We start from the raw sequence: 22,679 nt of genomic DNA, 5'->3' as shown, positions 1-22,679 counted from the left end.
ACCGAACTTCAACGATTCAGCATCCCTGCTCGCTGGCTTTTCCTACCTGCAAAGAACTGCACAGAGAGAGCAGCCGGTGCCCAAGAAGCAGTACCTGCGAGAGACTGCACACAAGACGCTAGGAAAGTCAAGAAGGACAAAGGTTCCTCTTCGCATTGCCGTACCCGGGCTGAGAGACGGACGGACAGACGGAGACACACGTTCCCACGCACACACGCACACACGCGCACACGCAAACCACGGAGCCCTTTCAGCGCTTCCTCTAAGTAATGTCCAACGAACAGATACACAACGCGTACTCGCAACAGCCCCCACAGCAGCAGCAGCAGCAGCAGCAACCGCAGCAGCAACCGCAGCATGGCGCTGGGGGCGCCGCCGGCGGCCAGGGAGCGGGCCAGCTTCACGCGCACTCGCAGGCCCATATGGTCCAACACTCGCCGTCCCAGGCTCCAAGTCACGCGCACACGGCCTCCGCCGCCCAGGGTAACCCCTACATGAACCAGGAACACTGGCAATACCAGTATGCCCCACAGATGCACGGCTTTTACACGCAGACGGGCGGCGGGAGCGGCTCCGCAGGCGGCGCCGCGGGGGGCGCGGCCGCGTCACACCAGACGGCGGCCCACCAGTCCCCTAGCGATCACGTGTCGTACGCCTACTCCCATTACCCGGCTGCCAGCGCCGCCGCAGACCCCCAGCAACAGCCACAGCAACAGCAACAACAACAACAACAGCAGCAGCCATACGCTTCGTACGCCTCGAGCGCGGGGTACGGCTACTACCCCTACGCAGCGCAGACCGCCGCTGTCGGCGACGAGCAGCAGCAGGCGTACGCTTCGTACTACCGCCAGGCACAGCTAGCGCAGGTTCAGGCACAGGCCCAGGCTCAGGCGCAAGCGCAGGCCCAAGCACAGGCACAAGCACAGGCTCAAGCACAGGCCCAAGCACAGGCACAAGCCCAGGCCGCCCAGGCCCAGGCGTCCCAGCTGGGCTACCAGTACCCGGGCTTCCTGGGAAGCGGGCGCCCCGGCGCCGCTGCGTCCCATGACGAGCTCTCCGGCAGCAGCGCGGCTGGCGGCAGTGCCGGCGCGGGCGCGGTTTCGCCGGTCGCGTACTACGGAGAAGAGCTCGGCGGCAAGGCGCGGCGCGCCGTAAGCTCGCGCGGACGCGAGCTCGGCGCGGGATCCCTAGACGGGTCTGCGCTCCTCGGGCTCGCGGCCGCGGGCGCGCTTGATCCCACAACGGGCATGCCCGGCGCGATGCCGGGCGCTATGCCAACGGGAATACACACGGGCATGGCCGGCGGGATGGCAACGGGTCTGGGTGCAGCGGCGCGCACGTCCGCGGCAGCAGCCGCCGCAGGCGCACGGCCCCGCGTCACCACAACCATGTGGGAAGACGAGCACACGCTCTGCTACCAAGTCGAGGCGAACGGCGTGTCCGTGGTGCGGCGCGCCGACAACGACATGATCAACGGCACCAAGCTGCTGAACGTGGCCAAGATGACCCGCGGTCGCCGCGACGGGATTCTCAAGGCCGAGAAAATCAGACACGTGGTCAAGGTCGGCTCCATGCATCTCAAGGGCGTGTGGATCCCCTTTGACCGCGCGCTGGCTATGGCGCAGCGCGAGAAGATCGTGGATCTGCTGTTTCCGCTGTTTGTGCGCGACATCCAGAGCATCATCCAGCAAGGCGCCTCAACGGTCTTGGCAGGGCCTGCTGCAGCCGCGGCGTCAGCGGGGCCTGTGCAGGCACCAACGCGCAGCATGGGCGGCATGAGCAGCGGCGGCGCCGGTGCCGGCGGCGGATCCGCGTACTACGCGGACGCCTACCAGCCGCTCGCGGGCTACGGACACTACCAGCCGATAGACTACGGCTACGCTGCGCGGCCTGTGATGCACGCCGTCTCCGGGCTCGGCTCCGTGGGCAGCGCCGGACTCGGCAGCTCTGGGCTCGGCTCCGCCGGATCCGTGGGCTCCGTGAGTGGCGGCGTGCCAAGCTCGAGTGCCATCGCTACGCACGGTGGACCCTTGTCAGCGGCCGCTGGTCACACAGCTGCTAGCGCCGGCCATGGCCTAGGCCACGGCCACGGCCCCGGGTCCGGCGTGGGCGTGGGCGTAGGCCCTGTTGACGGCTCTGCTTCCAACGCAGGCCCCGGCTCCGACAACGGCCCCGGTGTGGGTGTTGGTGTTGGTGTGGGTGTTGGCGTGGGTGTCGGGTCCGGGTCCGGGTCTGGCGCTGTGCACGGAACTAGCCCGGGCTCCGGCTCCACAGCCGCTTCCGGCGTTGGCGCAGACCTAGGCTCACACTCTGGTGGCGATCGCGCGCCTGGAAGCGCCGCGCCAGGCGCGACCTCCTCGGGCGATGCCACGGGTGCGTCCGTCATGGGCGTGTCCCACGGATACCCCAGCCAAGCGGGTGCTAGTTCCATGGACTCTCTGGCCAAGCCAGTGGCGTCACACAGCACGGACTCTTCGGAACAAACCCCTGTGGGACACGGCGCTCCCGACCAGGTCAAGCCGGAGGCGCTCGACTCGAACGACGCCAATGCGGCACACGACGAATGAGTTTCACATACCAAACATGTACACTAGTATTAACGCATTTATAAAGCAGTTTCGCAAGCCGCGCAGGATGGGCGGCTAGGACCCGAGGAAGATGAGTATCGTCACCATGTACGGGACCTCTTGGTGGCGCGGGACGCGAGAACTGGACGATTAATCGGGAGGTAAGCCAATTCCAATACTACACTGTGCGCGCGTTGAGCGCGGGTCCATTCGCGTCTTCGGAGCACGCCCAGAGCACGGGTTCGCGGCCCTCTGCTCTTGAATCCAATGTCACCTCACACGGAGGGCCCATTATTCGCTGTACTCAAAAACTCGCGTGCGCGTCCCCGCCCACGCGAGTCGCGTCTTCGCAGACGCGTACACAAACAAATGAACATCTCGCCCACTCCCAAGCGCTACAACTCCAGGGGCTACGAATTCCCGCGCTCAAACGACGAGGCGTTCCACCCTTTCAACAGAGAGCCCCCCATGGTGCCCTCGGAGCGGATACTGCCTGAAGAGTACCGCGTTAATTCGCAGATGATCAACAAGCTCATCAAACAGAACAAGGACCTCACGCAACAGCTGGATCGGAAACAGGACGAGATCGACCGCCTCAACGTCCTGGTTGGATCGCTGCGCGGAAAGCTAATCAAATACACAGAGCTCAACAAGAAGCTGGAACAGGCCGCGGCGGGCGCGCGCCAGAGCTCGCCCGACGACGTGCTGCAGGTGAACCGCACGCGCCCGCGCGAGCCGCCTGCTGGCGGCACGCGTCTCGATGATCGTCTCAGCGATCTGTACTCGAAGCTCGAGACCCTGACCGAGCTAGTGGTTGGCAGCGCGGCGGCCGACCGCGGCGCGCGCGACCACGTACACGTGCCAAGCGCGGGGGCCACGCGCACGCCCAGCAGCGGTGCATCTGTGTCCCATCGACCCCTGCAGCCGGGCGCGGCTTCCGAGGACGACATTCTGACACAGGAAAGCGCAGAGCTGAAGGGTCTGGAAGACCAGATCGATCTTCTCAAACGCAAGCTGCTCATCAAGCGTGAAAACGAGCTGCGCAAGCTCTCGCTCAACAAGGAGCTGCTCGATCTTATGGAGAAGCTCGACGTCTCGCGGCCGGCAGGTCCCGTTCCCAGCTCGTCCACACCGCCGCACTGCGATCAGTGCCACAAGGCCGCGTACCAAACGGCCGCAGCTAACGGAGGCCACGGCGTCCCAGCAGGGGCTGGTTCCGGCGCCGGCGCCGGCGCCTCGATGCCGTCACCCCGCAACCCACCCTATATGTCAATGGCCCAGGTTCTTGAAACTCCGACCCCTGCGCACAGGAGCAGCCACAAGCCAAACGACACACTCTGGTGAGGTGATGCTTGTTACGTGCGGATTTACCAAGACTGAAGACCCAACAAACTACTCGTCAAGGCCCCAGCTAATTTTGAGCTAAGCCTCAGCTCGGCTCGTACCCTTCTCTCTGTAGCCAATCGGCTATTTTCCTCATCTCTTTTATCCGTCTCTCAAATGACATATTTCGGTTATTGACTTTGTCGTCATGTACGACTACATGTAACATTGTCGTTCCTCGTTCCACTTCGTTTAGCCTCGACAGAATTTTTTCGCACAATCCAATATAAGCTGTTTATCGCCGGTAAGCTGATAGAATCATCCAGTGTAAGCACTATAAAAAGAGCAAGAGTCGCTGCCTCGTTTCGTAATTGAGCTCGAGTGTTATCTCTGTAGCATTTCCAGCTATTAATACAACCGGTGATCCGAACCGCATCGATTTAAACGTACAATGGATTCTGTGGTCGAGAGTTACGCAGGCGATCAGGCGTTGATGAGTGTGCAAAATAGCACGATCAGCGCCGGTGGTCTTCAGGGTGTTGTTCAGACCCTACAAGCCATCTCATACTGGAAGCTGTTCTTCACGGTTGTTTGTGTCGGTTTGGTCTGGGACCAAATTTCGTATCAAACTAAGAAGGGGTCCATTGCGGGGCCAAGGTGGAAGTTCTGGCCCGTAATCGGACCCTTTCTCGAGTCACTCGACCCAAAGTTCGAGGAGTATAAGGCCAAATGGGACTCTGGTCCATTGTCGTGTGTTTCCATCTTCCACAAGTTTGTTGTTATTGCATCCACAAGAGACTTGGCTCGTAAGATCCTGCAGGGCCACAAGTATGTCAAACCATGTCTTGTCGACGTGGCTGTCAAGATTCTGAGACCCTCGAACTGGGTCTTCCTGGATGGCAAGGCACATTCGGACTACCGTAAGTCTTTGAACGGACTTTTCACCAAGAGCTCCCTCGCCAAGTATCTGCCATCGCAAGAGCAGGTTATGGACAAATACCTCGAAAAATTTGTAACTTTCTCTGCCGAGAACGACTTCAAGCCTCAGGTCTTTTTCCATGAAATGAGAGAGATCATGTGTGCTCTATCGCTTAAAGCTTTCTGCGGGAGCTACATCACTGAGAGCCAAATCAGAAAGGTTGCCGACGATTACTACCTAGTCACAGCTGCCCTCGAGCTGGTTAACTTCCCTATTATTCTACCATACACAAAGACATGGTACGGTCAGAAAACCGCCGATATGACTATGAAGATTTTCGAAAAGTGTGCGCAGATGGCCAAGGACCACATCGCTGCTGGCGGAAAGCCTACTTGTGTTATGGACGCTTGGTGCCAACTGATGCATGACGCTAAGACTAAGAACGACGAGGATTCTAGACTGCTTCACCGCGAATTCTCAAACAGAGAGATTTCTGAAGCCATCTTTACGTTCTTGTTTGCCTCGCAAGACGCCTCCTCTTCGCTAGCTTGCTGGCTGTTCCAAATTGTTGCTGACAGACCCGATGTCATGGAGAAAATTAGAGAAGAGCAACTGAGAGTGCGTGACAATGACCCTAACAAGCCGCTATCTCTAGAGCTTATCGAAGAGATGAAATACACTTACATGGTTGTGAAGGAGACTCTGCGTTACAGACCACCAGTAATTATGGTACCATATGTTGTCAAGGAGAAGTTCCCAATCGCCCCTAACTATACTGCCCCTAAGGGTGCCATGATCATCCCCACACTGTATCCCGCGTTGCACGATCCAGAAGTTTACGAAGACCCTGAAGAATTTATTCCTGAAAGGTGGGTTGAAGGGTCACCAGCGAACGAAGCCAAGAGGAACTGGCTGGTATTCGGTTCCGGCTCTCACGTTTGTCTCGGTCAAACTTACGTCATGTTGACTTTCACAGCCCTGATTGGTAAATTCGCCATGTTCACGGACTGGAAGCATGAGGTTACTCCTTTGAGTGAGAAGATTAAGGTCTTTGCCACCATCTTCCCTAAAGATGACCTACATCTTTCTTTCCGCAAGAGGGATCCCTTGACAGGCAAGATTGAAGTATGAAAGGGAACTTGCTTATGTTTTTGTTCTTTTTGTTTTTGCGCTAGAAGGGACAAGGGCAAGTTTTCGTTTTGTCTAGCTAAGTGCCTTTTCACTTCCTGCCTCTATATCAATATATTCTATGCACTTCGTAGGCCTCCATTGTATTTTCAATATTTTCAACTATTTATGTTATGATCTGGCTTTAACAATCTACAAATATCCAGCCAATAACGGCAGAAGAGGCCTTAATAAGTCAGAATACAATCTTTTTACCTTGAAACTTAGCTCCTTTTTGTTTCTCTTCAGCAAGTTTCTTAGCTTCCCAAGATGGATGAATTGGTGTGTTTTCCACTCTTTGCGCGCGAGCTGCGGCATCAATGCGCTTTTGGTCAACAGCGCTTTCTCGTTGTTGAGTCTTCGCAGCTCGTTTAACAACTCTTTGCTCGTATTCCACCTTCTTACGCTCTCTTTCTGACCTTTCGGCTTCCATTTGTTTCTGAACGTGCTTAGCGTTCTTTCCGAATTTTTTCTCCCATATCTTCTGCCTTGCACGTTGACCTCTTCTGTTCTTACGCAGAGGTTTGTTAGAAGATTGCTGAGCCGCAACTTCGTCTTCTGAAAGTTCGTTTTCGGAACCACCACTGAAGTAGCCTGTCATAAGTTCCGGAAGCTTTGCAGTTGCCTTATCATGCTTTGTGTTTTTAGATTCGCGAGATGTTTTTTGTCTCTTTTTAAGCGGTTCCTCATCCTCGCTGCTGTCAGCCAAGTCTGATCCCATACTTTCTTCTAAGTCACTAGGCTCTTCGTCAGTCACTTCATTATAATTGACATTTGGGTCAAGCGAGTAGGGCACTGACTCATCTTCTTCCTCATCAGATGCAACTAGCATCCCTTCATACTGTTTCAGGATTTCCTCTTCGTCAACATCCTCCTCGTCATGATCGATGCCGTCCTCAGAGCCAGAAGAATCGAAATCTTGCTCAGACTGCTCACCAGAAGTTGTGTTGTCAATAGACTCAGAATTTTCACTTTTTGTACTAAGCTGCGCGTCTTCTTTCTTTGAACCTAAGCTTCTTTCTCTTTTCAAGTTCATAAATAGATCCATTGCATTTTCAAAGCCTGCCAACAGCTCTTTGATCTTTTTGTCATTCGTTGACTGACTCAGTAGCTTCTCACAACCTTTCGTAGGTAAAACGACTTCATTCCAGACCTTTCCTGGGTTGTAATCATTACCCTTGTCCTTAAATATTTCCAGATATTCGTTTTCTTGAAACCACGTAGGCGGTTCTTCTTTTAGGATCTTGGTGGGTAAAACATGGGCGATTAATAGTTTGCAGGTTCTTGACTTCGAAATAAGCTTGCAGAAGCCGCTTAGCGTGTACTTCTCGTCTAACTCTTTTAGGGTTTCCAAGTCGGCTTTATGCTTGTCATTGGCCTTCTTTTTTAGAGCCGTGTATTTTTGTTGAAGGGTTCTCTCAAGAAGCGATGTAAGCTTATTTTCCAGATGGTAAGACTTTTTTTCTATTATTTCCTGGCGAAGCGAGTTCAAATCTTTCTCCACGTCTTCCAGATTAGAAGCGCTTAGTAGTTTGCCTATTCTTTTTGAGGTCTTTTTACCCTTGGCATTAAAAGTTTTGGCTGTGTTGGCTAAGCGAGGCGTAAAACCATCAAGGGAACCGTTTAGATGGTGATATTGGTACTCTAGCCTGTCAAGCTTGAAGATCAAGTTCTCTTTTGGCATTGAAGCTAATGGGATCCACTTGTTATCACTTATATTCAGGCGAGCGATGAGATGTGATGAGCTCGTGCATTGAACAAAAAAAATTTTAGTCAAGAAAAAATAGATTCGAATGAATATCTTGAACACTCTAACCAAAGACCCATCAAGTATTCATATATATCCGTCTTAAGTTCTCAGTATACACAGTTGGTGCCATGAGCAAAGCCGACGGGAGTTTTATTGGATACTTACTGATCTTTTAGGTTGCATCTGTATTAAAATATTCTGATCGTCTTTTGAGCACAATATAAATTCACAATATATAGTTAATTAAACAAGAAAAACCTACGATCAAGCTTACCCCTCGAAATGAGAACCTACGATGCTGAAGAACAGCTTAATTTGTTCAGACTGACATGCAAATCGATTATTTTTTATGAGTCTCTTCATAAATACTTTCGAAAGTAGCTCACTTGTCATCATGAAAGTACGGTAAATGTTAGATCTCGATTTACACTAACAAGAGAAAATAATAGCTGCGTGCGATGTTTGACCTCAAACATCTGTTAAACATTGAACTTTCCGAGAGATTCTATCAAGTTTTGTCGTGCTCAGTACCACGCCCTGTCACAGGCATAATATCATCAACATCTCTAAACCAAACAAGTAAAGAGACAAACAGTTGACCGTCGTGAAAAGTGGAAAGTCATCATAAACAAAACCAGATAGAATCCTCCGAAGCTCAGATCACCAGCTATCATTCCCTCTGTTGGCAACATCTTTCCAAGCAGCATCAGACGTTGGAAACTTTTCTTCAATAAAAATTCAGACATATGCTTGTCTTTAGTTTCTTGAATATCATCCTCTGCAATAAAAGGTGTCTGATATAAATCTCGCAGAAGTATTCCTAGAAAATACTACAGGATTATTTCCTAATAACCCGACCTGCACCTTGCAAAACTAAAGCGTTCGTGCTTAACGTCAGAAATGCATGAATGGTATAATAATAGTTGTGTCTTCAGCGAGAAAAACCCCGTATCAGACTCGTCATCTAAGGAAATCATCATGAAAAGAAAAAACGCATGCTGTGCCGGTATATCTGTAATATCATCTAGGATACTGAGCTGAGACCAAAGTATCAAAGCTCCAGTTCATTCCGCAACGACCTTGCGAGAGCGTGAACAAATCAGTAGCGTGGGGTTTCTAAGCCCACTTAAAGCAGTGTCACTCATGACGGTTACTTGTAACATTGTCAGTGCCCAGTGCTATGCTTCGTCATTTTAAGGAGTTCACGTATCCCACAAAGGTGCTGAAACATCTGCTGGCTCGCTGAGAGCTGTCGAACGCTGCATCACATCATCACAAAGTTCTGGAGAACTCCTGTTACTCCAAAGAAAACTTCATGATGACCGTCGAAGCCATTCTTGCAAGGCAGCGAACAAGCGAAAAAGAAAGCAGAACTAAGGCTTTTGAAATGGAGTCAGAAGTAGTGCAAAAACGTATCAACATATAATCGTTCAGCCAGTAATTCCAGCTTTGTTTTTGTTCAATCATCATTCAAATTATTCAAGAAGCCTAGTCCAGTCTTTCATAAAAATCCTTCAGCAAGGGAGCAGATAGCCTGCATCAATACCACTGTATTGATCCATCTGTTGCGAGCCCAAAGAACAAACCTCAGAGAAAGCGATTAGTTTCTAATCACAAAAATTATTCAGAAACTCTAGTTTGTAAATTTTAATCTTGGTCATCAGTGGATGTTCTTGACAGATGTTGCAATCTATTGGCTCCCTTGCTCCAGCTTTGCAAGATACGCTTCAGCTGTAGCTTACTGTATGTTAGAAGATGTAAGCGAGAAAGATAAATTATGTAGAATATCTTCTCCTTTTATATTGAAAATAAAATTTTTATGGCTGGGTAACGGTGCGAAAGTAGCATGATTTGAATTGTAGGGCATCTCGACCGCCGAGAGATCCAAGTGGCATAAACAGTGGCGGTTGAGATCAATGGAGAAACAAAGCGCTCAGGATCGCGAGCGCATCCAAAAGCTCAATGAAGGATACTCTCCCATTCATGCCTTTCTGAAGCCCGAAAAGGTGATCCAGCTTATGATGCTGGGGAGCACCATACATCTGGTAGTCGCCAAGTTTTTACAAAATGAAGCTGGCGCGAAGCTACAGAACAGCTTGCTTGTGACCTCAGTGGCTATTTTTGTGGGGTTTTGGGTTTCTTATAGGACAAGAGTGGCCAACAATGGTACATGGGGCTCACCTCTTCAGCCAATAGCCACGTTTGTCCCCGATTTCAATGTGGTCTACTTGATGTATCTTCCTACACTGTTCTCTCTTATCTTTGCGCGAGAGGTCACCATTGTTAATCTGGTTATGTCCTTTAACTGTACAGACCTGCCTGTTGCTATGAAACTGCCTGTCCAGGCTATTTTCGTACTATTGAATGACGAGTACCAGCAAAACAGAACAAAAAACCTTAAAGCTATTTTTATCAACTGGGTTTTTGCATCCCTCATTGAGAGGATTGGCCAACTCAGGAGTTTTGACCGAGTCGACTCTAACCTCTTCAGCATTTGCCTGACTAATGTCTTATTTTTGCTGAATAGGAGTTCACTTCACTTTCAAATTTTGCATAATGTTCTCAAAGGGTTCATGGTCGCGATTTCAGTTAACTACTTGCTTTCATTTATCACTAGAAAGCTGAACCAATACTTGAGATCTGTTATCCTTCTGACTTCCTTCATCGTGGTGTTCCCACTAACAATACTTTGCTCTTTCGAAGTAGAAGGACAAAACCCTGCTGGGTGGCTTTTCAGATATATTCTCTCGGACTCTACCCGTGTTAAAATAATTGTTGGATGGTTAGGCTGCTTGCTACTTCTCGTTCCCAACATCATGATATTTCAGTCAAAATTTTCGCTTGATACATCCAGGAAACTATGGCATTTCATTATACTAGTTTTGGTCGTCCCTCCTTTGCATCAGGATCCAGAATTCGTCAAAATTGCTCTCGCAGGCACTATCGTTCTCTTTTTGAGCGTTGAGTACTTACGGTACTTGAAACTCGCACCTTTTGGCGAATTTTTCGATTCCAAGCTACGCTCCTTTGCTGATTTTCGAGACGATCGGGGGCCGATCATCATATCCTACATTTATCTGATAATCGGAATCGCGACCCCAATTTTGATAAATGGCTCCTTAGTTGGTGTTATTAGCTTGGGGGTGGGTGACTCTCTAGCCTCGATTGTTGGGTACCGGTGGGGGCGCCACAGGTGGCCTGGTACTTCAAAGACGCTGGAGGGCACACTTGCTTTCATAACGGCAACTTCATCATGCAGCCTCGCCCTAAAAAACTTCAATAATTCTTTCCAAGATTTATCCAACGCAAAGTTGATTATGACTTGTATTCTTTCAGGAATACTTGAGGGCAACAGTGTGCTAAATGATAATATTTTAGTTCCTGCATTTATGCTAATTGTGAGGGAGGGTCTGAAATAAGCATGGATTATAAATTTTTTATAGAAGCTATTATTCACCAAACAGTAGTAATGAGCTCTACGTTTGGTGAAGTAATTGGTATTTACAAGATGCAAAAATGTCAAAGTTCACAGAAAAGGTACTCTTTGCAAATGAATCTTTTCACTTTTTGTTTTTCTTTTTACCTTTGGAGTTCTTGGGCTTTGTGCCCTCGATGAAACTTAACAATTCGTCGACTGACTTGTTGGCGAGCTCTGGGTTAGGCTCCTCTTGCTTCTTCGAAGGTTTTTGCTTTCTATTAGCTGCTGTTCCGGAAGAGTTCACGGTTGACTGCTGCTGAGTTAACTTTCGCTGTTGAAGCTGCGATTCCATCAAGGCTTCGATACTAGTGACCCATTGGTTGCACTGCGCTGTTGTTTCATCATTCAAGCCCAATTCTCTTTGGAAAACTTCTCTTGCTTCCGTGATGGCTTTTAATGAACCGTTGAGATCGTTCAAGGTAGCATAAAGATCACCCAAACGAGACTGATTATAACCGTAGGCAATAGTGCGTTCGCCATCTTCAATCTGGAGAATAGTTTCTGAGAGTTTTTTCATTACCTCGATTGCTAGCTTTGGCTCCTTACTGGCTAGAGATGCTTGTTGCAACATTGTGTACGCGTTGATTACTGCAGGGTGGATAGCAACACATAAAGCATCTAGGGTATTCATGATTCTCTGCAACACTAAGGCACCGTTTGAAGGACATTTGTTACTTATCTCCAAAATAGCCAAGTTTGTTAGGCATCTGAGAACCTCAAAAGAATCAACACCACAAGTTCTTTCATATATGGCACAAGCCTTACGACAATAAGTCAAAGCTTCTGGAATTCTCTTCAAAGTATGATATATCGTTGACATTGCCATGTATGACTCGGCAACAGAGTGATGAATGACACCATTGACCTCCTCTTTTATGGTCAAAGCTTGAGACAACAGCACCAAGCCGTCTGCCTCTTTCTCGTTCAAAATGGCGGCGCCTTGATTCCAGAAATTGTCTCCAGTTAGTGACCTGTAATCTCCATCTTTGACGATAGGAATTAAAACTAGGTCATTAACCGAAAAAGTCGCTTTGGGAACTTCAATTTTGCTCTTTGTCTTCTTATCCTGAGACTGCAAAAACTTCTCGAACTGTTCTTGTGTAAAGAAGTATTCTTTGTTCAAGAATTGAATGCCAAACTTTTTTGATATAGCTCTAATGAGCGGGAAAGCGCCACTGCAAAATTCTTCGACAACATCATTTGGAAGAGTGTAGATAAAACGACGCTGAGCTTGGTTGCAAATTTCCTTCAAAAGGCCTTGGCGAGAAAGCTTAGCAAACGAAAAACTCTTTCCCGCATAAAAGCTATCCACGATCTCGACTTCGGGCGTTTCATTGAATGAGCTGCCAAACAACAAATTAAAGAAGTAGACAACAACGCTCGGTAGAACTGGGATAGGCAAGTCCTTGGTGTACTCCCTTAGAACGTGCTTCAAAGAACGAGCTGCGATTTCTAGCTGCGAAACTTTGATCAAGCAAGTTAGCTGGTCTTTATTCACAATCGCTGCCTTGCCCTTGGTTGGCTTTCTAATGTCTTTCTCGTCAAGTTTAAGGTTTCCTTTCAAGTCTTCAGGGATATCTTTACCTTCTTGAACAAGTTTGTTTATTTTCGCTTGTCTCTCTTTAATAAGCTTTTCGATTTTGATAAGGTAATCCTTTTCCCATTTCTTGTGTTCTTCGTTAGAAGCAGCAACTTCAGAAGTTTTTGATTGGTGCTGAACAACTTGGTCCTTCAATTCGTTCTCAGCTAGTTCAATCAACTTGCCGAGGTACCGCATGTTGATACCATTTTTGTGCATTGAGTCTGTTAAGTGGTCACCGTCATATGGAGCAGTCAGATTACCGATAGCGTAGTCTTTGGCGAAGCTAGGCAAAACTTCGTTAGTGAGATAGCTGGATACCTCCTCGACCAGTGGATCTTCCACGCCTTCTCTGATATACGCATCCGGATTGAACGCAAACAATTTCTCGTCGAAAGCTTTTTCAAAAGTCAAATCAGAGCCTTCCAGTTTGCTAGCCCACCACTTGTCAACGAGCTCGTTGCGAACCAAGGTTTGTCTGTGAGGGTAGCGCTGGGATTCAGGTACATTATCGTAGTACTTTCTAGCGAACTGCGAGTCAAGCGGGTGAGAGTTGGCCAGGTCTAAAACATACTTTCTCTTGTCAGATCCTACTATTCCCTTAGAGTTCGACGAGAACTTGATTTTCGCTGAGCCCGCCTCGTGGTTCTTCAAATGGAAGACTTTGCTGAAAGATTCTAATGCCTCATCAAATTCTTCATCAAACAAAACTTCGCCGGTGGCCTCATCTAGCCCATAAACGACATTGACATCGGAGACAAGATCCTCAGTTATAATTTCATCCGTCTCGGGGTTTTTCTTATTCACGCTGCCCATAGCGCTGAGAAGCCCCGGAACTGGGGTTTGAGCCAAGACTCTCCGGCCTGCAAAGTCAATTATCACACACAGAAGATAATGAATCTCGGACAGGCTGACACGGTGCAATAGCTTAACGGCCTGCAGGTCTTGGTTGGACGCCGCAAACGCTGCAGCATCACCGCCAACTTTGGTGTAATTTCCATTAACATCTCCTACAAAGGCGTAAAAGATGTTGTTCTTCAAATAAATATGCTCGCGGCTAGGCGCCTCGGGATTCATGGGAACTAAATCATCGTAAAAAATCGACATTGCATCTTTAACAGCTGTTTCAGTAAATTCTTGGTAAACTTTGGCGGTCAGCTTTTCGGTGTCAACGATAGATTGAAAGTCACTTGATGTCATATCCTTGATCGCTTGGAACTCATCATTGAAGTTTCTCTCGGTATTGAAATCAGCCTCGCTCAATTGCAGGCGACTATGGTGCCCTGCGCCGGAGGGAGTAGTCGAAACTAACCAAGGCTTGCCCAGGAAAGTAGTTGAGGGTCTGGCGGTGAAAACGGAATCAAGAGAGCTAACTTTCTTCTCGAGTTTGCTGAGATGGTCCTTGAACTTCTTGGAATGAGTCGAGAACAAATCTAAAAGAGAAACCTTTGGAACTTCGCCTTCGCTTCTAGGACTAGGATCGAACTTAGTGGATGTCGACTTGTTAACGTAAAAGCCAGAAGACGTTGCAGTTACATGAAATGCCTCGTTTTCGAGTGTGATAACATGCAAGTACAACAAATGCCCTTTGGTTCTGTAAAATGGAGGAACAGGGTTGTAAGCGGACAATGCCAAGGAACGAAGGCAGGGCGTGATGATACCCGATTTGGCCTTAAGAATTTCATTAACAGTTTGGCGCTTGCTCAAGGAATCCCTCACTGTTTGTTGGAGGTCTTTCTTTTCCTCTTCCGATATTTCGAAAGCTGAAGACTCGCCGTTCGCGCCTTTCAATGGGGGCGAGCTCTTTATGGGGCGTAAAGGCATGCTAGAGATCTGAGAGCCAGTGGAGATAGCAAAATCGGAGATGCCGTCTTGGGTCTCAGACGTAAACCCAATTGTGTCGCGAACCAAAGTTACATGCCTTAATGCGTCTCTTGCTGTGTAAGGCTTGAACTTGACATCCAGCTTAAGCGAATCAGAGTTTGACAAGTTTTTCAGGATCTCATCACCAGTGAGTTTCTGGCTTTTCTGAAAGAGTTCAAGATTTGTCAAGCATCTTGATGATGGCGAAAACTGCAAAATGTCGGCAACAACTTGGACGCTTGAGGACTTCACCAGGTTCAATTGAACCTCCTGCTTTTGGTGGGGCAGTCTCACCGACACAGTAACCGCGTCGGTAGCTTGCGCATCCATCGTAGTCAGATATTCAGTAAGATTGCGTGATTTGGTCGAGCTTTTTGAAGATGACTCGAAAAATGTAAATTTTTTACAACTTTTGAACTTCGTTAATTCTTTGAAATTATGATCTTGAAATCCTAGAGGCAATAATCTCGCCGAGCGCATGACATTTATTCTGAGAGCAGAAAAGGGCAGCGCCAAAGTTGGTGGCCGGAGCGGGCGACCAAAAATAATGAAATGATTCAAAAATTCTCCGATACCGGGAGTCGAACCCGGGTCTCCACGGTGAAAGCGAGGTGTGATAGCCGTTACACCATATCGGAATGTTACGAGAAGATTTAAGTGAATATAGTTACATATCCTGTGTTAATGTTTCAGTCTTCGGCATGATAGATAATCATAAATCTCTAAACTTGGACTTACTGTATTGTACCGGAAAGCTCTAGGTGGCCAATAGAGAATTTATCGCGCAAACATAGTCTTGAGGCAACCTTCTTCCACCATGACAGGTGACTGGTGAATTTTCATCAGCCATTTCTTGAATAGCCCTTGCTGCACAATTCTTATTGTATCACTGTCTCTCCGCTTTGTGCGGAACGCCTCTAGGCGCTTTAATATGATATGCTGCCCTCTATCAGCGCGCACGTTAAAGTTAAGTCCGTGTCATATAATATATGTATGACATAACAGGTTAGAGTATTAAGCTCGGTATGTCCGATAATTCTAGGGCGCCATAAGCTGGCATTGGCAACCAGTCGGATTTCGCGTGCGTTCCAAACTTTTCTTCGGACAATTTTTTTTTATTTAAGTTCTGAAGCGTGTTACGCTGTTTTCTGTAAATTACGCAAATATCATCAGGTTCAACCCTTGAGGCAATTCAAACCATCCCTGAAATAGCGAAAGACTGTATTGTACCAATCACTTTCACTAATCATAAAATAAAACTGCTTTAAAACCGTTAGACATCACTATTTTGTTGAGCTTGAGCGCCTCATTTTGATGTCTTATATTGGTAGTAAGAGTAAGGTGGTACTCACGAAACCTGGCCATACGTAGCAAATCTGGGAAACATGAAGCTCATAGGTTGCAATACAGCTTCTGAGGCTGGGAAATTTGAAGCCATTGAGTCCAATCAATTAGCTCACTCGACGTTTTTTGAGCTCGATGGCTGATGCCTAAGTAATGGTTCGAACTGCACACTGTCGGGGAAACATGTAGTATTGTACGAAACACAATCCAAAACAAGAATACCGTCAAGTAATGACATTGACGATTCCCCTAGAGACTTCGAATGAAAGTAGGTGCCCCGATCGTTGGCGAGCTAAAATAGATCTCTTTTTAAGCTTCAATAGAGGGACCACTCACTAAATCGTTAGAACTACCTCCTGCGAATCCGTTAATGGGCAGGAGTTCTCACAACAAGTTGAAGCAGAAGTAGATGGACTACTTAAAGAAAGCTATTTGGGGACCAGATCCCAAAGAACAACATCGTAAGATCCGCACGCTTGTGAGAAGAAATGGAAGGTCGTTAGATAAATCTTTGAGAGAATTGAACGCACTTCAGAGTAAAACACAGGCCCTAATCAAACGTTCTGCTAAGCAAAATGACACAAGATCAGTACGGATATATGCTCGTGAGCTTTACCAAATCAATAAGCAGTACAAGCGCATGTATACTTCTAAAGCACAACTGCAGTCTGTTGGTATGAAGATTGACGAGGCCTTCAGAATGCAGAGTCTGCAAGAAAATATGGCTCTTTCTGCTGGACTAATGCGCGAGATCAACTCATTGGTGCGCCTACCATACCTGCAATCTTCCATGATGGAGCTCGAGAAGGAACTGGTTAAAAGCGGTCTTATCAGTGAGATGATTGATGATACCATGGAAATGGCAACAGAGGACGAAGACATGGAAGAGGAGGCGGAACGAGAAGTCAAGAAAATTGTAGATCAGTACACCTCCTCTAAGCTGGACGAGCTCGACGACATCCCTGCCGACGAATTACCAGGAAAGGAAGAGGAGATTGTGCCGGACGACAAGATTGACGACGAAGCCGATAACATGCTGAACGAAATGCGGGAGCGCCTTAAAGCGTTACAAAACTAGACAACTGTGAGTGTATACTATATTTCTTTTTCTTCAGACATTTGTTTCTTAACCTTTTCACGTAATCTGCTGTCAAGGAACTGTTCCTTTAAAAGCTCTTTGATCTCCTGCTTTTGTTTAACCCACTCCTCAGCTTTTCCGAGGGTGCTATCAACCACATTCATAACGTTGTGCACCATGCCCAAGCTCTCTTTAGCCAAAATCAAAACCTTGCCATTCGGGCTCACGCCTTTCGAATTAGTATATCTGGCTAAGTTCTCAGAGTTCATTGTTGAGGTCCAGTTCATGGGTAACTTCAGCAGCGACTCTCGCACTTGGGTGCGCGCCGGCTCTGGCAGCGAGTTGCCGGTAAATTTGGATATCAGGGTGTACACTTTCTTGACAGTTCTCACGATCTCCATTTTGACGACATTTGACTGTTCGTCAATACTGTCTGAGGCGTCATAAAACTCCTCTTCCTCATCGCTATCGATATCATGGCCGCGTAACCTGCCGCGCCGTAGTTGTTGCTCCTTGAATACCAAATTTTGCAAAAATCCAACTCGGTTAGATAGCTGATAGTTGGCTAGTTTCAGCAAATGTAAACATGTCACAAGACGCTTCTTCGATTCGATCGACATGTCGAGCTGGTAACCTTTCAGATTCACTTTCGATTTCGCTATGGCATTAGAAATCTTCTGTCTTTTCGAAGTCCTTTTCCGGCAGAGCCTCTCGTCCACCAGCAAAACCTCATCATTTACAGCTGTTGCGCGATCCATAAAATTGTCCGATTCCTCGTCATATTCGTCTTGCTCACAGTAATCTTCGTCACTTTGGCTTCCTTCCTCCTCGTCTTCTTCTTCCTCGTGGCTACGCTTGCTCCGATTCTTCCATTTATTACTGGTCTCCTCGAGCCGCTTTACCATCGGTATTAACGCCTTCCGCTCGACGATCTCAGCTCCCTTTCGAAACTTTGGATATTGATTTTTGCTTTGCTCATATACCCGCACGGCATTATTGATCAGCGTGTTCGACCTAACTTTATCGAGAAGCGTGTCGCGCTGCCCCCGTCCATGTGAATTCCGTAAATCTCTCAAAGCTTCAACTGCGAGCGCGATGTCCTGAGGAATACCCTCCTCTTTGTATTCAGTCTTAGCATTTACATTGCCCATTTCACCTTCTTATTAGCACTCCGCTCTTCGCACAGCCTATGAAGATGTTCCTCTTGTTTTGATAGATTTGCTTCTCTAATGCAATAAATATGATGATACAGGGCATCGCGCTCCAAAATTTTTCTTAGCTTTAGGTCGTTAATGGCATCAACAAAAGAGTACTCGAGTATATGGTTGATATATCTTCATTAACCAATGGCTTGGCGATTAAGGTTGAATGGCCTTGGCAAGAGGTTGAGCAGCAATTGGTCGCGGCTTTCTGAGATCTATGCAAAGGCAGGGGATAAGGTGCCCGATAAGCTTCCACTTTTGAAAAATGAAGCTAATCACAAAATAAGGTGCGGAGTGATTCTGCAGTCGTTAAAGTCACAGCGACAATCTGCGTTCTTGAGCGCACTTCTTTCGGACGTCTATAGTAACGACCAGTACTGGCATGACCAGTTTTCTCAACGATACTCAAAACGTGGCCCTAAACTGATCCGATACGGAGCATCGCTAGAAGTTCACAGACTGGACAATTCAAGCACTCTGTATACCCTCCCCTCGCCTTGGCTACAGAAACATGATATCGAATTGTTGGAGATGGATGAAGTGAGCCCGGCTAATGATGGGTGCCACATTTACTTGGGTTTAGGAAAGGCCCTTCCGGCCATGGTCTGGACGACGCTATCCATAAGCGACACGGACTCAGAATCACCCATGGGAACACGCGAGGTCAACTGCAAAAAAGCGCTAGCTGGCATGCGAAAGCTCATTCAAAGCAAGTCCAATGTCACCGAATATTTGAAAGACCTCGAATCTTCTAACTTCCTTTACATTACACAGCTGCTTGAATCGCAGCTTTGTGACAAGAATCACATAATGGAGCGCCTTAAGCATGCTGTGATCAAAAATATCTATGAGACTGACACTTCTATTTCTAAGTATTCTCAACACCTCACCGAAAAAAAAACCATCGATGGAGAAATTGACAATTGGGCGTATAAGGCACATTCGGCTCTTCAATCCCAACTCAAGCCGCGCTTGAAGCAGTTTGTGCACGGCCAGCTCTCTGTCTATAAGCTCCACACATATTCTGAAAGCCAGCTAGAATTAAAACTAAGGGAAATGTGTGATTTATCAAGGACTTCCGATCTGACGGAAAAAATCAATCATATTCGGGGAAGACTGAATCTCCCTTTGTCTTCGCCTCCGGTATGGGACATGAATCGCTTGCACCAAAGGGCCAATGCGATGCATAAGGTGATTAATAAGTTCATTTATCAGCAATTTTTCAAGTTTCAACTTCCGTTGATTCTTTGTTCGGTCTTAGGTGTCTTATCTGGTCAATTCAGTGCATACTCAATGGGCTCTTTGGCTGCTTTGGGACTTGTCCTTGGGGTGAACCGTACGATGCACCAATGGTCAGCAATTTTGCAGCGTTTCCAGACCGAAGTACTAGAGGAAAAGAGGCTTGAAATCGAAGTGGCCCGTGGAGAAATACAAACTGAGTCGAATATCAAAGCTGAGAATGAAAGCCGGATTCTTCGGAGTAAGGTTGAAATTCTCGAAAAGCTGAGTAAGTAAACTATAGCCTCCGTTGGGATTTAAATCACTTTAAGTGACTGAAGCTCGCCCAAAACTACCATTAAATACTAAGCATAACTATATTCATACATTAAGTTTGATCTTCGAAAATTCAGACCTGGTAAGCATACTCTGTATCGTTTATTGTTTTGTACCTTACCCACGAGAATGATTGGTATTTCAGATTCTCTTCTGAAATTTTGAGGTACTCGACTCGAAGGCCGCTGGATGTGTAATAGGGTACCTCAAATTCAGCGGTGATCGCGTTTGATTGAAATTGCCCCTTCCCTTCTTTGTTACTTTTAACTTGGGCATAAAGTTCTTCTAAATGGGCGCCTTCTCGTAAAGGCGGGGGGTCCATCGACTTCTTGATTTGTTCGAGCTTTCTTGCATGTTCTTCCTCGTCAAACAAGGCAAACTCGACATGCATTGAATAACTGGTTTCTCCGTGTCCTCCCTTGATGCCTTGAGCATCCCATAAAAGCAACTCATCGGACAGATTGAAGAATACTGAGCCATGATCGCATTTGAACCTTGGAGCCTTCGTCAAATCAATTTTATAATTTTGGAAAAGGTCTCGTGTGGGAATGTGAATTTTCAAAGCAGTCGCCGAGTTTTGCGCCTTGAAATGTGGTTGAATCGTTACCGAAAGATGCAGCCTATGCTTTTTTTGGCGTTCATTAATCTTGTAGTCTATCAATTTTATAATGGGAGAGTCGTTTATATGGCGCTTGAGTTTGTACTCGCACAGTTGAAAGTCACCATCTGGAGGAATGAATTCGATATAATCTTGTGAACTAAGAGATTCCAATGATACGCATTGGTGAAATTTCGAAGATCCTAAAAAGAGGTCTTTATCCTTAAGCATCTTGTTGATGCAAACACGAACTATTGGCATGCCGGAAAGGTAAGATCGACAGTTTATTTTTCCATAAACAAAAGTTTGACGAACCTGCGAGTTTTTGAAATCCATTAGGTATGACTGACGCTCAATAATGTCAACAAATAGTTCATTTTTGGTGTAGTATATCCCTTTGGGTCTCCACGAGATGGCTTGTGTAGTTGTGCGAAGAACAAAGCTATTGATATACTGCTCATCATCTCGGAACCCGTGTATATCGGCTTTGTCTTTGTTTTCCTTCGATTGGAGTATCTCGGGGCCACTTTCCTCGTCACTGTCTGCCTGCGAATTTGAGGGCACTTTAGGAACGTTGGCCTCAATCTTGATGGAGTCACGTATTATGTTGTAGTCAGTCAGCTGCGGTATACCATAATCGAGACTTTCATCAAAAAGTTCATAAATCAAGTTGAAGTTGTCTATGATTCCTGTGCGGTCAACTTTATTGACCTTCAGGTATTTCACCAGGAGGGCGTGGAAGTCGTTCAGGTACGCCAATATTCCCATCAAGTTGAACCTTAGACCCCCATTGCTCACGGACACAAAGTATAATCCATCCCGGAGGATGTAAATGTATATAATACCTTTTGAGTATATCACAGGGCCTCGTGATTGTGGATGCACCCTCTTGAAATACAAAGCATACCACTCTGGGTGAGCTATTGACTTGAGGTTTCGGAGTATGAGTGGGTTGAGTTGCTCATCAAGTATAAATACGCAAGATGACATGCAACTGTTCTTTCAGGGGCTTCGTTTTTCCAATATTTCAAAAGAATACCGTAATTGGCTTTCTTAACATGTTTTCAAAAGTCGACAGAGAATAATGTACAACAAAGTGAAAAGAGTTGCCGCATTTCCGCTGAGTACTGCCGAGATCTCCAAACATCTGGTCAAACACCCTAAATGGAGTTACGATGGCCTCAGAATTTCGCGCGACGTTGCTTTCAAGGATTTTGAGACAACCTGGTCCTTTCTAGGCCAGCTAGCTATGAGAAGCCATTTGTGGGGTCACCATCCAACAATAACTACAACGTATAACAAGGTTAATTTAAGGTTGACTACACATGATGTGAATGGAGTGAGTGATATTGACATAAAGCTGATGGAAAGAATTGAAGGCTATATTGCGGGCCACGGGGAAGCCAGTGCTTGAGAGTTGGGCTGGCGCCTCTTCGTTGCCAAATCAACGTTAGTAATATGAGAATGAAAACCAACGCTCAAGCGGCAGTCGACTCGAGTTTTTTTTCAAGCTTCTCGAACTCTTTTAAGGCGACCTGCTCCTCGGGATCGAGAATCTGAACAACATTTTCAACTTCCTCAATATAATGTTTAAGCATCGACTCGATACCATGCTTGAGCGTTACCTCGCTGGACGAACAGGACTTGCAAGCGCCCTGCAGTTTCAGATACACAGTACCTGTCTGCGGATCATAGCCTCGATACTGTATATCTCCACCATCGTCCATAATCGCTGGCCTAATCCGCGTCTGGATCAGTTCGTCAATCATGTCGCTTATTTCTTGTTCGTCCTCATTGTACTCAAACTTGGGAACGTTCACGTCATATCCCACGCCCTGCTCCTGCACGCTAAAAAACTCTGGAGTCACCGCTTCTCTTCCTGATGCCAAGTATTGTGTAAGCAGGTCAATCACACTGGGGGTAATCTGATTCCAGTGCACCATCTCGTCTTTGTTCACTGTAATAAAGTCATCTCCGATCATCAGGGCTTCAACGCCGGGGCACTGTGTGAAGAGGCGCGACGCAAGTGGCGAGTGTTTTATCAGCGATTCGTCTGTATTCTTGATCTCGACACTCGGCTTGCCTCTTTCCTGCAGAAGTTCACCATCCGTGGAGATAAATTTTAATGCGTTCTCATTTGGCGTGGATACAGATTTGATGTGTAAAAATTGGCTGCCACATCCAAGGCTCTTCTTTACCGTCTGAATACGTCTTGCAACAAACATCCGGTGGGTTAAATGTCGTGTTTCTGGCGTCT

The 22,679-nt window shown here is 47.2% G+C and overlaps 12 protein-coding genes and 8 non-coding genes across 20 annotated transcripts; 7 read left to right on the top strand and 13 right to left on the bottom strand.

The window, feature by feature from the left end:
- Positions 1 to 269: 269 nt before the first annotated feature.
- SOK2 (Sok2p) lies at positions 270 to 2,567 on the top strand (the record flags this gene model as incomplete). Its single annotated transcript, XM_002553009.1, has 1 exon — positions 270 to 2,567. The coding sequence occupies one exon, from the start codon at positions 270 to 272 to the stop codon at positions 2,565 to 2,567; it is 2,298 nt and encodes a 765-aa protein (XP_002553055.1).
- A 267-nt stretch (positions 2,568 to 2,834) lies between these two features.
- Positions 2,835 to 3,911, top strand: SPC42 (Spc42p; the record flags this gene model as incomplete). Its single annotated transcript, XM_002553008.1, has 1 exon — positions 2,835 to 3,911. One exon carries the CDS (start codon positions 2,835 to 2,837, stop codon positions 3,909 to 3,911), a length of 1,077 nt encoding a protein of 358 aa, XP_002553054.1.
- Positions 3,912 to 4,341: 430 nt separating this feature from the next.
- ERG5 (C-22 sterol desaturase) lies at positions 4,342 to 5,940 on the top strand (the record flags this gene model as incomplete). The annotated part of the gene is made up of 1 exon (XM_002553007.1): positions 4,342 to 5,940. One exon carries the CDS (start codon positions 4,342 to 4,344, stop codon positions 5,938 to 5,940), a length of 1,599 nt encoding a protein of 532 aa, XP_002553053.1.
- Positions 5,941 to 6,172: 232 nt separating this feature from the next.
- On the bottom strand, positions 6,173 to 7,660 carry BUD22 (Bud22p; the record flags this gene model as incomplete). Its single annotated transcript, XM_002553006.1, has 1 exon — positions 6,173 to 7,660. One exon carries the CDS (start codon positions 7,658 to 7,660, stop codon positions 6,173 to 6,175), a length of 1,488 nt encoding a protein of 495 aa, XP_002553052.1.
- Positions 7,661 to 8,043: 383 nt separating this feature from the next.
- On the bottom strand, positions 8,044 to 8,126 carry SNR72. Its single transcript, XR_002432191.1, has one exon. It is a non-coding gene; the product is annotated as a snR72 (small nucleolar RNA).
- Positions 8,127 to 8,248: 122 nt separating this feature from the next.
- SNR73 lies at positions 8,249 to 8,356 on the bottom strand. The gene has a single exon (XR_002432190.1). It is a non-coding gene; the product is annotated as a snR73 (small nucleolar RNA).
- Positions 8,357 to 8,429: 73 nt separating this feature from the next.
- SNR74 lies at positions 8,430 to 8,508 on the bottom strand. Its single transcript, XR_002432189.1, has one exon. It is a non-coding gene; the product is annotated as a snR74 (small nucleolar RNA).
- Positions 8,509 to 8,618: 110 nt separating this feature from the next.
- SNR75 lies at positions 8,619 to 8,707 on the bottom strand. Its single transcript, XR_002432188.1, has one exon. It is a non-coding gene; the product is annotated as a snR75 (small nucleolar RNA).
- Positions 8,708 to 8,821: 114 nt separating this feature from the next.
- On the bottom strand, positions 8,822 to 8,923 carry SNR76. The gene has a single exon (XR_002432187.1). It is a non-coding gene; the product is annotated as a snR76 (small nucleolar RNA).
- A 194-nt stretch (positions 8,924 to 9,117) lies between these two features.
- SNR77 lies at positions 9,118 to 9,199 on the bottom strand. The gene has a single exon (XR_002432186.1). It is a non-coding gene; the product is annotated as a snR77 (small nucleolar RNA).
- A 111-nt stretch (positions 9,200 to 9,310) lies between these two features.
- On the bottom strand, positions 9,311 to 9,395 carry SNR78. Its single transcript, XR_002432185.1, has one exon. It is a non-coding gene; the product is annotated as a snR78 (small nucleolar RNA).
- A 247-nt stretch (positions 9,396 to 9,642) lies between these two features.
- On the top strand, positions 9,643 to 11,145 carry SEC59 (dolichol kinase; the record flags this gene model as incomplete). Its single annotated transcript, XM_002553005.1, has 1 exon — positions 9,643 to 11,145. One exon carries the CDS (start codon positions 9,643 to 9,645, stop codon positions 11,143 to 11,145), a length of 1,503 nt encoding a protein of 500 aa, XP_002553051.1.
- A 141-nt stretch (positions 11,146 to 11,286) lies between these two features.
- Positions 11,287 to 15,126, bottom strand: CLU1 (translation initiation factor 3 subunit CLU1; the record flags this gene model as incomplete). Its single annotated transcript, XM_002553004.1, has 1 exon — positions 11,287 to 15,126. The coding sequence occupies one exon, from the start codon at positions 15,124 to 15,126 to the stop codon at positions 11,287 to 11,289; it is 3,840 nt and encodes a 1,279-aa protein (XP_002553050.1).
- An 86-nt stretch (positions 15,127 to 15,212) lies between these two features.
- Positions 15,213 to 15,284, bottom strand: KLTH0D07612r. Its single transcript has one exon. It is a non-coding gene; the product is annotated as a tRNA-Glu (tRNA).
- A 1,115-nt stretch (positions 15,285 to 16,399) lies between these two features.
- Positions 16,400 to 17,068, top strand: VPS24 (ESCRT-III subunit protein VPS24; the record flags this gene model as incomplete). The annotated part of the gene is made up of 1 exon (XM_002553003.1): positions 16,400 to 17,068. The coding sequence occupies one exon, from the start codon at positions 16,400 to 16,402 to the stop codon at positions 17,066 to 17,068; it is 669 nt and encodes a 222-aa protein (XP_002553049.1).
- A 17-nt stretch (positions 17,069 to 17,085) lies between these two features.
- On the bottom strand, positions 17,086 to 18,219 carry OPI1 (transcriptional regulator OPI1; the record flags this gene model as incomplete). The annotated part of the gene is made up of 1 exon (XM_002553002.1): positions 17,086 to 18,219. One exon carries the CDS (start codon positions 18,217 to 18,219, stop codon positions 17,086 to 17,088), a length of 1,134 nt encoding a protein of 377 aa, XP_002553048.1.
- A 195-nt stretch (positions 18,220 to 18,414) lies between these two features.
- On the top strand, positions 18,415 to 19,785 carry KLTH0D07524g (KLTH0D07524p; the record flags this gene model as incomplete). Its single annotated transcript, XM_002553001.1, has 1 exon — positions 18,415 to 19,785. One exon carries the CDS (start codon positions 18,415 to 18,417, stop codon positions 19,783 to 19,785), a length of 1,371 nt encoding a protein of 456 aa, XP_002553047.1.
- Positions 19,786 to 19,897: 112 nt separating this feature from the next.
- Positions 19,898 to 21,412, bottom strand: APM2 (Apm2p; the record flags this gene model as incomplete). The annotated part of the gene is made up of 1 exon (XM_002553000.1): positions 19,898 to 21,412. The coding sequence occupies one exon, from the start codon at positions 21,410 to 21,412 to the stop codon at positions 19,898 to 19,900; it is 1,515 nt and encodes a 504-aa protein (XP_002553046.1).
- A 94-nt stretch (positions 21,413 to 21,506) lies between these two features.
- MCO14 (4a-hydroxytetrahydrobiopterin dehydratase) lies at positions 21,507 to 21,836 on the top strand (the record flags this gene model as incomplete). Its single annotated transcript, XM_002552999.1, has 1 exon — positions 21,507 to 21,836. One exon carries the CDS (start codon positions 21,507 to 21,509, stop codon positions 21,834 to 21,836), a length of 330 nt encoding a protein of 109 aa, XP_002553045.1.
- Positions 21,837 to 21,900: 64 nt separating this feature from the next.
- NFU1 (Nfu1p) lies at positions 21,901 to 22,647 on the bottom strand (the record flags this gene model as incomplete). Its single annotated transcript, XM_002552998.1, has 1 exon — positions 21,901 to 22,647. One exon carries the CDS (start codon positions 22,645 to 22,647, stop codon positions 21,901 to 21,903), a length of 747 nt encoding a protein of 248 aa, XP_002553044.1.
- Between the last annotated feature and the right edge of the window lie 32 nt (positions 22,648 to 22,679).

The sequence above is a fragment of the Lachancea thermotolerans genome, assembly GCF_000142805.1.
Source record: "Lachancea thermotolerans CBS 6340 chromosome D complete sequence".
Lineage (NCBI taxonomy): Eukaryota > Fungi > Ascomycota > Saccharomycetes > Saccharomycetales > Saccharomycetaceae > Lachancea > Lachancea thermotolerans.
Note: the sequence above shows the minus strand (reverse complement) of the source record. Positions and strands in the feature narration are given on the sequence as shown.